Source organism: Venturia canescens, chromosome 3 (assembly GCF_019457755.1).
Source record: "Venturia canescens isolate UGA chromosome 3, ASM1945775v1, whole genome shotgun sequence".
NCBI classification, from domain to species: Eukaryota; Metazoa; Arthropoda; class Insecta; order Hymenoptera; family Ichneumonidae; genus Venturia; species Venturia canescens.
This window is the reverse complement of record NC_057423.1, coordinates 20,166,677-20,180,543: the sequence shown is the minus strand read 5'-3', so window position 1 is coordinate 20,180,543 and position 13,867 is coordinate 20,166,677. Positions and strand designations below refer to the sequence as shown.

The 13,867-nt window shown below is 34.5% G+C and overlaps 1 protein-coding gene across 12 annotated transcripts in view; it reads left to right on the top strand.

Moving 5' to 3' along the window:
* LOC122408384 (calcium/calmodulin-dependent 3',5'-cyclic nucleotide phosphodiesterase 1-like) overlaps window positions 1–13,867 on the top strand; it is an 885,001-nt gene that overhangs the window by 760,199 nt on the left and 110,935 nt on the right. For all 12 annotated transcript variants that reach the window (XR_006260480.1, XM_043415134.1, XM_043415133.1 and 9 more), the window contains 2 exons: window positions 10,201–10,458; window positions 11,185–11,354. Coding sequence is in view for 11 of the 12 variants with exons in the window: in XM_043415134.1 (XP_043271069.1) it covers window positions 10,201–10,458; window positions 11,185–11,354 (428 nt within the window). In the remaining variant the exon portion in view is untranslated. The remainder of the gene's footprint in view (window positions 1–10,200; window positions 10,459–11,184; window positions 11,355–13,867) is intronic.

Below are 13,867 nucleotides of genomic sequence, written 5' to 3'. Positions count from 1 at the left end.
GATCTCAGCGGCCACTTGCAAACTTTGGAAATATATTTCATCGGGGGCATGTTTTGGATGACACGAAAACGTCTAGATTCAGAATGCAAAAGCGACATTTAAACATGACCAATTCTGTTGGATTTGTTGAGTCTTGAATTTGATCTATCTTTCCTCTTTTCCTTTCTTTTTTCTAATGTTATAAGCCGGAAATCACATCTCAGCCCGCAACACGCATTGCTACATGCTCTTGAGTTCCCAATTGACAAAACATATTAGGGTACAAGGAAAAAAATTGCCAAAGTACAAGGACAGACCTGTGACGAAATATTTTCAGTACTATTTTGACGAAAAATAGGTCTTTTTTCGTGGAAACCAACGTTATAAGATGAAAATCATAAATGATCCATAGAAATTCAAACTAAAATCCTATAGTCAACTGAAAATAAATAAGGAACTTTTGAGAAAAAAGACGTGATATCAAACCATAAACTTCCCCTAGGAAAAAAAAGGTTGGGACAAGTACATTGATGGTCCCTCGTTTGCTGATAATTCTATCCATAAAAAAAAACTTAAAAAAATTTTTGTTTTTAAATTGTAAAAAAAATTATTTTATAAAAAAAATACTAAACAATTCGAAAAAAATTTCATAAATCTTGAAAAAACATTATATTAAAGCAAAAACTAATCTGTATCTATTTTTCAAAATGTCAAAAGAATCAAATAACAAGTAAAAAATAAAAAACCGAAAAATCGCGCTTGAAATCATTTTGGAAACCGATGCCTCATTCTTCTTATTAGATTCGGACAGCTAAATCAACTGAAAAAAATTTCATCTAATTTACGTGTGGCATTAAAATTTATTATATTAATTCGAGGCCAAGTATTTTCTAATGAATTGAAAAAAGTTACCACTTGAATTACGTGCAGCATTAAAATTTATGATATCAATCGAAGGACAAGTAATTTATGAGTAACTCCAAATTTCAACATTATGGAACTGTTTTAAGAAGCTTTTAAATCCAAAAAACTCACATGAAAGCTAGTCATATGTTACTCTATGGTGGCAGAGACTTATAAGAAAATCAATTCTTCTCAGACTTTCAGGATCCTCTGGTATTATTCACAAAATTCGACGTCGATTGGATCGATACAAATTATGTTTACATATGTGTTAAAAGTACTTGTCCGGCCCATCACTTTCCGTTTAAATTGTTCATCCCAATAATAATCAGTGCTTGTCTAGAACTGATGGATCACAAGTATCCATGCAGAGGGAATTGAGAGAATTATCTTCAAGTAATTTTTACGTAATTGCACTAATTTAATAAAAAAAGCAAAGAAATTGTTACGAAATATACAAGAGATATTATTGTGCATTGATAAATGAAAATAATTGTACATAATATATATGTTCAAGTTTAAAAAATAAATCTCCAGTTGGTATTCAATGACGGCAATTTTTGCTTCTCACTTATTCTTCCAGCGAACGAATTCCATTCGGAATAAGAACTAACCTATACTATTATTAAGAACATTAAACTAATAATGAATGGCATTTCAATAAATGTTTAACCGGATTCTGCCATACAATTCCATTTTTTCATGATTGATTTTTATTTAAATGAATAGTGATGGGCCGGACAAGTACTTTTAACACATATGTAAACATAATTTGTATCGATCCAATCGACGTCGAATTTTGTAAATAATACCAGAGGATCCTGAAAATTTGAGAAGAATTGATTTTCTTATAAGTCTCTGCCACCATAGAGTAACATATGACTAGCTTTCATGTGAGTTTTTTGGTTTTAAAAGCTTTTTAGAAGAATTTAGTAATGTCAAAATTTGGAGTTACTAATAAAATACTTGTCCACCGATTGATATGATAAATTTTAATGCTGCACGTAATTCAAGTGGTAACTTTTTTCAATTCATTAGAAAATACTTGGCCTCGAATTAATATAATAAATTTTAATGCCACACGTAAATTAGATGAAATTTTTTTCAGTTGATTTAGCTGTCCGAATCTAATAAGAAGAATGAGGCATCGGTTTCCAAAATGATTTCAAGCGCGATTTTTCGGTTTTTTATTTTTTACTTGTTATTTGATTCTTTTGACATTTTGAAAAATAGATACAGATTAGTTTTTGCTTTAATATAATGTTTTTTCAAGATTTATGAAATTTTTTTCGAATTGTTTAGTATTTTTTTTATAAAATAATTTTTTTTACAATTTAAAAACAAAAATTTTTTTAAGTTTTTTTTTATGGATGGAATTATCAGCAAACGAGGGACCATCAATGTACTTGTCCCAACCTTTTTTTTCCTAGGTGACATAATTTTGTTGCAATCCTGGTTCTGGTTCTTCAAAAATTTTCAACGGGAGTTATGTGAGAAAAATAAACTTTCGCTCATTATAACCTCTCAAACGTTCTTTCCAAACAGAAATTTTATGTTGTGTAATTACATTATAGAAAAAATATGCGTGATTGTATGTAAATGAATGCAAATAAATGTTGAAAAACTTCGGTCAAGTAAAAGTGTTTAATTCAATGTATTGTTGTCATATTTTCTTTAATTTCGTTTGGCTGTGTTCACTGGGCCCTTTTTCCCACCTCCTTAGCTTACAGTGTATCCATACCAATTTCTATTCATTCTCTAGACAATTCGAGTGACATTCGTATTTCTATTTCCTCATATTGATGTCAATAAATTGGAAAATTCATAACAAAAAGTTTTCATGATTGCTTGTTTACAAACACGAGTTTTAAAAAATCTTTGGGCCATGTAAATACATAGATATTCACTTGAATTGTTGCATGATGAATTTGGAAATTCATTTCAATAAGTCATTGGTTGCTTATTTTTCGTGATATAAAAATTTGTATCTTCCAAACGCAATGAACACATCTTAAGTTTGACAACATGATGAAGCGACACGTATATTGAGTATTTCCAGACCATGTTTACGATTGGCATTATGGATTAAAAAATTCATGTGTGTGAGTCTACGCCTGATCATTTCTGGATGTGATCAAATATTTTGTCTGTGTATAACCATGGAGACATACTAAATTACACTATTTGATTTACTTCAACATGCAGCGAATCTGTCACTTTATTTATTGAATATGCCATAATAAGTTTCAAAAATGTGGTTCGGGTAATTTTAAAGTTTTTTGCCCCATAGCACCAAAGTTTGTATTACTGGTATGCAGCAAATACCTATGAACTTTGATATTCCTGCGAAGCGGTAGGTGTGCCAATCTTTTCACTTTTTGGTTCCAACTGTAATATATGAATGAGATACATGAAACAATTATGCGTTCTGTTCACTTTCAAGTGCGCTGTCTTTTTTCCTTTTAGTTTTGGCATAATAAATTTTATGAATCGGTGGTAATTTTTTCTGTCTGTACCAAAACTTAGATGAATAAATCGCAGCAAATACTTGCAAATTTGGAAAATTCTGTGTATTGACATGCATGCCAGGTATTAGTACTTCCTTTTTTTGATTATGGAATATGGATATCTACAAATAATAAAAATTATACATGAATCATAGGATTTGGAAATGGATTATAAATAATAATCAATAATAAAAAATAATGATGAATGATACAAAAAGTCAGCGATGGCCTGTTTATGAATGGCATAAGAAATTATGTTTTCAAAATGCAATGCTCATATTAAAAAGTAAGCAATTCTGTAGGTCTTGACGCACTTCATACTTTTTCTTTTGTCCGGTTGAACCTTGGTGGCTACATGCAGAGTTTGAAAATTTTGTGCATCGACGTGGGTGCGTCAACTTTCTATCTCTGGGAATGATAATACGAATGGAAAAGATTGCTTCAAAAAGTCCTTGGAAGCACGTTTTTTAATGAAATAAAAATAACTAGCATTAGAATTCAATAAACATATGTGAAAATTGCGAAATCTGGTGGACTTTGTGAACATTATATATATATTTTTCTTTCTCCTTCTGTCAAATTTTAAGGAAAATCAATACAATGAAACAAATTGTACATAATATATATGTTCAAGCTTCCAAAATAACTCTCCAGTTTATATTCAATGATGTCAATTTTTACTTCGTACTTATTCTTCCAGCGAACGAATTCCATACGGAATACGAACTAACCTATACTATTATTAAAAGCATTAAACTAATAATGAATCGCATTTCAACAAATTTTTAACCAGATTCTGCCGTACAATTTCGTTTTTCTATGATTGATTTTTTATTGAATGAATAGTGATGGGCCGGACAAGTACTTTTAACACTTATTTAAACATAATTTGTATCGATCCAATCGACGTTGAATTTTGTGAATAATACCAAAGGATCCTGAAAGTCTGAGAAAAATTGATTTTCTTATAAGTCTCTGTCACCATAGAGTAACAAATGATTAGCTTTCATGTGATTTTTTTTTTATTTAAAAGCTTCTTAGAACAATTTAATAATGTCAAAATTTGGAGTTACTAATAAAATACTTGTCCACTGGTTGATATCATAAATTTTAGTGCTGCACGTAACTCAAGTGGTAACTTTTTTCAATTCATTAGAAAATACTTGGCCTCGAATTGATATAATAAATTCTAATGCTGCAAGTAATTTAGATCGAATTTTTGATTCGATTGATTTCGTTGTTAGAATAAGATAAGAAGAATGGGGCATCGTTTTTCAAAATGTTTTCAAAATTTTAATGCTGCACGTAAATTAGATGGAATTTTTTTCAATTGATTTAGCTGTTTGAATCAAATAAGAAGAATGAGGCATCGATTTCCAAGTTTTTTTTTTATGGATGGTGTAATAAATTGAAAAGCAGTTCAATATTTTCAATTTCATACAATAATTCTATTTTACAACTTTTTTGGCCACGATCAATTTTAGTGGGGGAGAAAATCATTGAAATGTGAAATAAGAAAAATATTCCAAACCCACCCAACGATTCCGCATATACATCGAGGGTGCTCCAAACTCACCCAACGATTCCACACACACATCGAAGGTGCTCCAAACCCACCCAACGATTCCGCACACACGTCGATAGTGCTCCAAACCCACCCAACGATTCCGCACACACATCGAAGGTGCTCCAAACCCACCCAACGATTCCGCACACACATCGAAGGTGCTCCAAACCCACCCAACGATTCCGCACACACATCGAAGGTGCTCCGAACCCACCCAACGTTTCCGCACACACATCGAAGGTGCTCCAAACCCACCCAACGATTCTACGCACACATCGAAGGTGCTCCAAACTCACCCAACGATTCCCCACACACATCGAAGGTGCTCCAAACCCACCCAATAATTCTGCCCACACATCAAAGGTGTGTTGAAATGGAGAAATAAATTTCAACATTTTTAAATATTTTTCAAAAAAAAAAAAAATTCGTCTCAACGTTACGAACCCTATTGAATGATATTCCGGACCCACCCAACAATCAAAAACAGTATTTCTAACGAGTTTTCGACAAATTTTTAAAGTATCGTGATTCGACGAATTTTGATTCGATGAATTGTGATTCGATGAATTGTTTTTTCGACGAATTTTCCGCAAATCGAGAAAATGACCTCCTAGAGATTTTAACTTAATTGCATTCATTATAGACAAAATGCAAACAAATTTTTCTGTAATATACAAGAAATATTATTGTGAATTAATGAAAAAGTGTTTTGAAATTCGATTAAAAGTGATTCCCTAGTGAATTACTAATCTCTCTTTCTTAAAGAAATAAATTTCGAAATATTGAAATGTAAAGCTTCTATCCGTTGCAATGGTTTTATTTATTCGTTGTCCCGAACTGTTGCGAAGAGATAGTTGCCGCCGAGCATATGTGGAATGATGTCCAAATTTAAGTGGGCGTGTAACGCCAGGGTTAATGCTAGTTTCATGAAAATAACGCATGAATTAACGTCTAATTTGATTTTTATTTGAATGAGCAATATGAATGAAAAGTGATGGGCCGGACAAGTACTTTCAGCACATATTTAAACATCATTTGTACCGATACGAAATCAACGTGGAATATTGTGAATACCAGGGGATCCTGATTTTTTTCGGATTCGGACGCTTCTCAGAACAATTCCATATTGTGAAAAATTGTGGATTATATACTAATAAAATACTCATTCTCCGATTGATGTTATAAATTTTAGTGCTGCACATAACTCAGATGGTAACTTTTTTGATTATCTATAACTTTCTCAAGTTCCGGATGCTTCCCGTAGGAATGAATTTCTCACGTTCTATTTCAATTTTTTTTCCTTTACAATATATTTACGGATTTGTATTTTTTTCAATATAATGTTTTTTCATGATTTGTGAAAGCTTTTCTTAATTGTTTTGTTGAAATTATTTACAGTTGGCTTCGTAATTTTTTTTTACATACCATTATGTTTTGAATTTTTTTCATTCGTCATCCGATGTACCCGTCACTTTTGCATTTATTTGACAACTTTTTGTTCCTTTGAATTAAACGTTTTTCATACATTACCAAGATTTAGAAAATTCATTTTTTTGGAATGGTTTTTTTTATAACCTTTAGTAATGAATTGGCCATTTGAAGCAAGTTTCAAGAGAATAGATTGATCAACTTATTATAAATCATCGTGCATTTGTGTTTTGAACTACACGAGTGTCACATGGGATTTTATTATTCAATAACTATGCGAACGTTTGTTACATTTGTCCCGCACTTCGTAACGTCAAACACATTATACACATGATATAAATAAACATGTGTATAAATACATTATTACACATGATATATGATCACGCAACTGACGATATATTTACACTGGACAATGTTCCGCTCACTTTGGTTTAATTGAAAAATTATCTCAGTTGACAATTATTTACAATCGAACGAAATAATGAAATCTTGAAAAGTTTCGTTGACGTACGCATCGCGCATTTTTTATAACACAGATCATAGACTACATTTACGCGGTCGCTTTTATACCGGGTTAGTATACTAGAAGTTTTAACAAAATAAATACTAATATGCACTCCGTTAGATAACGTGAAAATTATTTTTATTTTCCCGCACGCACTTCATAACATCATAACCCCAAATGTCAACATGACGTGAAACTTCGGCTCGTGACTTTCGAGCTTACAAGCTCCTTAGCTTTCCGCTAAACTTCCCTGCTCTTTTTATTGAATGTCATTGGCCTAAAAATTCTCTCACCCTTCATTGGTTGCAACAAAATTTCTCTCACCAGGGATTGGTGATCATGGGGGCCAAGGGGCCTATGTTTGTAGCGGTTGGAGTACGTGTATACATATACGTCAAATCCTGAATTTGTTAGTGACTTTTGCATAATCTTAAGCCCGTGCAAAGTTTTTTCCCAGAAATCACGACACCGATCATGCTGATTTTGGGCTCATTCGACAGAGAACTTCTTAATTAGCTGAAGGTTCAATTTTCAAAGCCGTACATAACTCATGAGCTTCGCAATTAAAGAAAATGACATGCCAGTTTTACCCCCACCACCGCGAATCGTTTTATTCAGAGAAAAGATAGTCTCGGCGAGAGCCTCAGGCCAGCAGACGACAGGGCTGTCAATGTACTTGTCCGAGTCTCTTGATAACGGCATGTGTCAAACCACCACGCAACTATACACACAATTGTGAAACCGACAGCTGGATCTATCAAACTAACAGCGGGACTCTGATTTCGAGATTTCCCGAATAAGAGCACGAATAAAGAAACAACATTAGATTCGATATTTCAATATATTTGAACCCATGAACTTTTTATCACAGGATTTTACATCATTTTTTCATTGCTCAAAACTTTATTCTTTATCCTCCTGCTGATTTCCATATGGATTCAGCTTTAAATCACATTCTCGAGCTACATATAGCTCTCGCCTCTCCCATGTCAACGCTTTTTTTTGTTTGATTATTTTAACTTAGGTATCAAAAATGCCGCGTGACAAATATCGATTTGAAATCCATCTGAATTTCAGAGAAATTCAACAAATGACTATATTTAGTTGGTCATTTCGTTGCTAGTCTGTTCAGTCCAAGCATTTGGAACGCTCGTTTTTATAAACAATATAAAATAGTTTATCTATTTACATTACATCGTGAAGCGAGAACTTTTGTAAAGCGGGCACATGCACACGCGTGCGGGCGAATGTCTTCCGACACAAACGTGTCTGTTGCTTTCGAATCGATGGAAGATATGCGCCATGACATCTGGCGATACTGTGCAGCGACTCCTTACAAGCTCCGCAGTGGCACTAAGTAAGGAGCGTGCGTCGGAGTATTTTATCAATTGGTCCATTCTCTTATGTGACGTAACACTTTCTGAACGACCCGAAACCGAACATAACCTCGAAATACATAGCGACGCGGCGCGGCGTCGCGATGTTTTTCCCGAGCGCGCACAACGACCGGTGAGACGCGTCACTACTGGCCGGGCAGCGGCTGCACTGGTGAGCAATACAAAGGCCCGATACAAGCGGTGGAGTGCGATACTAGCGGCGCCGCTATTAAAAACGAACTAATACATTTTTTTTTGTCAATAAAAATTCAATGCGATCACGTAAAATTATGTAACTAGGCTCAAATGAAGCGCAAAATTATAATGAATCGAAGAAAAATAATTGCGACATAAACTTTTGTAATAAAATCCTGAAAATAATAAAATAAAAATGTGCTGTACTGCGCATGCATAGATCGAATGTTTTCGATCCAGCCGCGACCCAAACAACCATTTTTCGACCATGTTAAGTCTTTATAAATTGAACTTTGTTATGAGATAAAATATTTGTAAAAATTGTTGAATAATTAATTGAGTAATTTTTTTATTTTTTCATTGTAAAATAATTCTGAAAAACATAAAATCGGTATTCGGCACATCGGGCAAAATCGCGATCGGCCAATGGCAAGGCACGAATCATGGCAACGATGCAATAGCGAGTCTCGTTACGAAAAGATGCGCAGAACCGATCCGAAAATCGAAAATTCAGCGTTCGATAATTTTATGGTGGGGAAACGGGTATAAGAAGCGCTGCGCGACTCATTCGGGAGGCAGTCCTTCCTCAAAATTCTGACTTGGAACAAAAAGGCTGATCTCCGTCCGTGATACTAGCAACCCAAACCTATAAAACCTAACCTATTTTCCTTGGATGCCTGGGATATTGGTGAGACTCGGCAACGTATCGATCCCGTAATCCAGGATCCAATCCCTAATCTATACAATATTTTCCGAGTTGTTGTTGCACGGGACATTGGAGGGGTTCGGCGACGTTCTCATCCCGTGGTCCGTGGACAATTAATTACCTAACCTCGCGGATGCTCAGGATATCGGTGAGAGTCAGTGACGTATCTGGGGTCCGCATCCTAAATCTAACCTTCATTTTTTGCGTTGCTAGAATCAGGGATGATTTTATTTGTAAATTTGTAGATTCTGTAAATTTTCTTTTTAAATTCAAAATTGAAATCAATCGAGTCAGAATCAAACAAAACCAAGATTTTTGTAAATTTTGTAAAACTTGTACATTTTATATAATTCAAAAGGCCGCGGTGCGAATTCAAGGTTATATCGCGCCAAACCTGTAATAATTTCTTCTATTGTATGAAATCGAATCACTTTTGAATTATCGAAACTTTGTTATTTTTAAAAGCGAGCGAAAATCGCGTAATTAGAAAGGGATCAATTCAACAACAGCGAGCGCAATAAAAGTTTCCACAATCAGCGAACGCGATCGCGAATATTTCATAATGATCAATCCAAAACGAAATATAGTGTAAAATCGATAAAATAGAATAAATCGGAATTGTTAAATTTTTCAAAATCAAATTCCGCGTTCTCACGTTTCTTTTATACCTGCTTCTTTTCTTTAAGGTAACTCGAATCAATGCGTAGCGGCGTTCAGGCCCGGGTCGGTAAAAGATCGTTAGGTTACACTTAATATACTCAATTCTAAGACATAAAGTTCAAGAAAAAAACACATGTTTTGAAAATTACCGTTGCTTAGATTTTCGACACATTGATCAGCAACTTAAGAAACATTGTTCCAAGACAGGCATTAGAATGGTGGTTGGGTCTAGTGTTCAGTACATGAAGGATATAAATATTTTGCTCCTAAGTTTGGAGTTTCACATTTAGACCATTTCGTCATTAATCATTTAATTTACTTCAACATTGAAGAAAATCATATAATTGATTTCACAATGAATTAATTACTTGCAGACACTTGACGACTGGTCCTTTGATGCATTTTCTCTGAACGACGCCGCGATGGGTGCTCCGGTCAAGTATCTGGGCTACGACCTTCTCAATCGCTACGGTATGATCCACAAGTTCAAGGTTCCACCGATCGTCCTCGAAAATTTTCTCTCAAGAGTCGAGGAGGGCTACTGTAGGCACAGAAATCCCTACCACAATAATCTTCACGCTGCTGACGTGGCGCAAACGATGCATTGGGTTTTATGTCAAACAGGCTTGATGGTAAGTTTTCCTTCGTAGACTTAATTTTCGGCGAGTAATCGACGTGCCTGTCGTCTGTTCTATGAATTCTTATACTTTCCATCAATGTCAATTATAACTAGAAATATCTATATTTTTGATACTTTTACGAAATGTCATTTCACAAACCATGAACTCGAATATAATCAAAATGAGGATTTAAAAAATTGAATATCAGTTTCATTTTCAGTTTCATATTTACTACAATTGATTAGTGTCAGACATAAAAAAAAAATTCTCTAGGGGCTTGTCTAAAATGCACGGAATTTTTTTCGGGAGGTCTATCATACATTTTTTGAAATTCTCAATTTCAAAAAATTCGATAATATCTCCTTGATATCAAATTTTTAAGTAACCGAATTCGTACTCATAGACTCCATGAGGAAGACGACAATGAGTGCACTTCTAGTTTGATGACGGTTTTTTGTACTTTGATGGTTAAAAAGTTTGGGTAGAGCTTTGCTTATTTCTGATGGGAAAACATTCGGAAAACCATAAAAAGCGCTTTGCAGAGACTCGGAAAAAATTATAAAATTCTTGGGAGAGTGACATGAGGATTCTCATAAAACGGGGTACCGATCAATGTCGGTATCGCCGTAATGTATCACCAATGCTGATATTTTTGGCATGAGGAAAAATTAGGTCCATTGAATCGACCCGATAATGTGCCGTACACTATTGCATTATATGATATGGCAATCATTTCAGAACTGGCTGTCAGATCTCGAGATTTTCGCAACTCTCGTTGCTGCTATCATTCATGATTACGAGCACACAGGAACGACGAATAATTTCCACGTCATGTCTGGAAGCGATACTGCGTTACTGTACAACGATCGTGCTGTCTTGGAAAATCACCACATCTCTGCAAGCTTTCGGTATTTTGAATGAATGAAACACATCGCACCAAATGTGTTTTTTTTTACATATCTTCAGATCATAGAAATTTGAAGAACGAAAATTATTATTATTATCTCTCGCTAAGAAAATATTAGGAAATATTATTTCAAGAGTGATAACAAATGATCTGCCAGCATCCTAATATCTAGCGTTGTTGCTCCAGATAACTAGGGTTCGGTATCTCAATGCAGCAATGCACTACATTGGGTATTACTAACTCGGTTTCATTATATATGAGGTATTCCAGTCCATGTGTGTAAACCCGTGACCCTGAGTCTCTCGGATTTAAAAAAATTTTGTTGTATGATCAAATTGAGTATAAAAAACACCCCCATCATATTTTTAGAGTATTGAGAACATCCCTTATTGCGGAAAAAACAAATTTTCGAAAAAAAAGTTATGTTTAAAAAATTTGAAAAAATTCTAAAAACACAGTGATAGTATATAAAAAATTTGAAGCCATTACCCGTAGTGGGAAGATCATTTTCTCGGTGTTTTACAAGCTATTAACGATCTCGCAAATCCAAAAAATTCTCAAATAGCTCACCTTCAGCCAATACTGAATTATTTTGATTCTCAAATTAATTCCGTTGAATAATTTTTCTGAATGTTTGGAACAGTCTAAGAATATAATGAGGGTGTTTTTTAGACTCGATGTGATCATTTTAACTAAATCTGAAAGGGTCAGGGACACGGGTTTACTCACTTGGGCTAGTATACCTCATAAACATTAAGGTGGCCCAAAAAATTTTTTTTATTTTTCTTTCCAGTCTTATCATCTCAAAAGTTTCTAGGAGATATAAAAAAAATTCTTCTGCAAGCTCAGGTCCATATTTTGGTTTTATGAGGGGTTCTATAAAATTCCGTTCTTGACATAACCAGAAAGCTCAAAATTCCGAAAATCTCGCTAGTGCGATATATTTATTGTCATGCCACGAGTTTTTTCTTCGAAATAAAAATTCACTCGACCGTTTTTAAGATTAACAAAATTAAATTTATTTTTGTTTCTTCACTAATTCATAAAACATTCACAAGTTTTTTCGTTCTGAACTTCGGCCTCGTCGTTGTCGTCGTCGTCGTCCTCGTCCACGTCCACATGTCCTCGTTGTTATCGTCATCGTCTTTATCGTCTACGTTTATTGCTCTGAGGTACCTGTGTGGCACCCCTGCCACCAGTGGACAAAAACGTTACATATGATCACGTAAACAATTTCACTACTGTCCCCATAGCTTGCGGAGGAGTTAAATATATTGAGCGAGAGCGTTTAATCATCTTGAAAATTTAAAGAATGGAGACGTGTTGCAGTGTTACGTAATATGATGCAAATTCTCAATAAAATCCTACTTAATAATAGTAAAATATATGAAAATCATTCGACATTTTTAGAGCAATATGGGTGTGCCCCACGCCAAAGTTCAGAAACAGGAAAGAAGATTGAAAACACGATTCGATACTGGAAAAACAATTGAAGACACTCGAATTAAGCATTCTTTTACACTTATCAATGACAATTGTAATATTTCGGTTTGTTTTTATTTGAAAGAGGAAATGAAGATGCACTCGTACATGTACACATATATTTCGAAACAAAAAGACGTTCACCGAAAAGAATGCCGCTTGAACGGAATCTCTAAGTGATTTGCTTTTTATTAAGTTTATAATTGACTTTATTGGATTCGAATCCGCAAAAATAGTTTTTATGATTTTTTTTTACAATTTCACTTATAATCTGTGTCGTACGGTAACTCGATTGGACAATGAAATCGAAATTATTATAACCTGATTCCTTATAGTATATTACACTACAAGGGCAGAAAGTTTGATATTCTTGAATATCAAACTTATCCGGAATATCAAACTTCCTGCCCTTGTAGTGTAATATACTATTGTTCTTGTCACTCCACAAATTCGCATGAAATTTTAACAATCTTGAATTTAAAAATGAAAAAATCAATTTGGTAACCTCTTCTATCGTCTACAAATTAAAAAAATGAAAAAGTGAAGAGTTTGTGCTGGACCACGCACCTCATTCGTTGCCGAATGGCACCAATGTCCCTGCACAAGACAGGTTAAGATATAATGCGACGTGACATTTTACCCCGCCACTCGTACGAATTGTGTCGACCAATGGACCGGGTTTACGGCCCATTTTGATGACTTTTCGACTCGTCGGGTGTTGGTCGGAACGGGACTCACCATTGCGTAAATATAATTTTAAGTTTGAAAAGCCGCCTACATTACCGGTTTGAATTATATTTAGCTACTTATTACCTACGTGGCAGGAAGAGAGAGAATTTCGTTGCTTATTTTGAGTTAATTTGATGCTTATTTACAGTGAATTTCAATTTCGTTTTGAGATATTCGGGATCGCTTCCGCCGCTTGGCTTCGCGTACCATCTTTTATTATAACGATGCCTTGCTGTTGCTCGATCCAATCTCGTTCGCGAGAACCAAAAGGCAGAGTTGAGCATATCGTTTTTCGGAATTTAG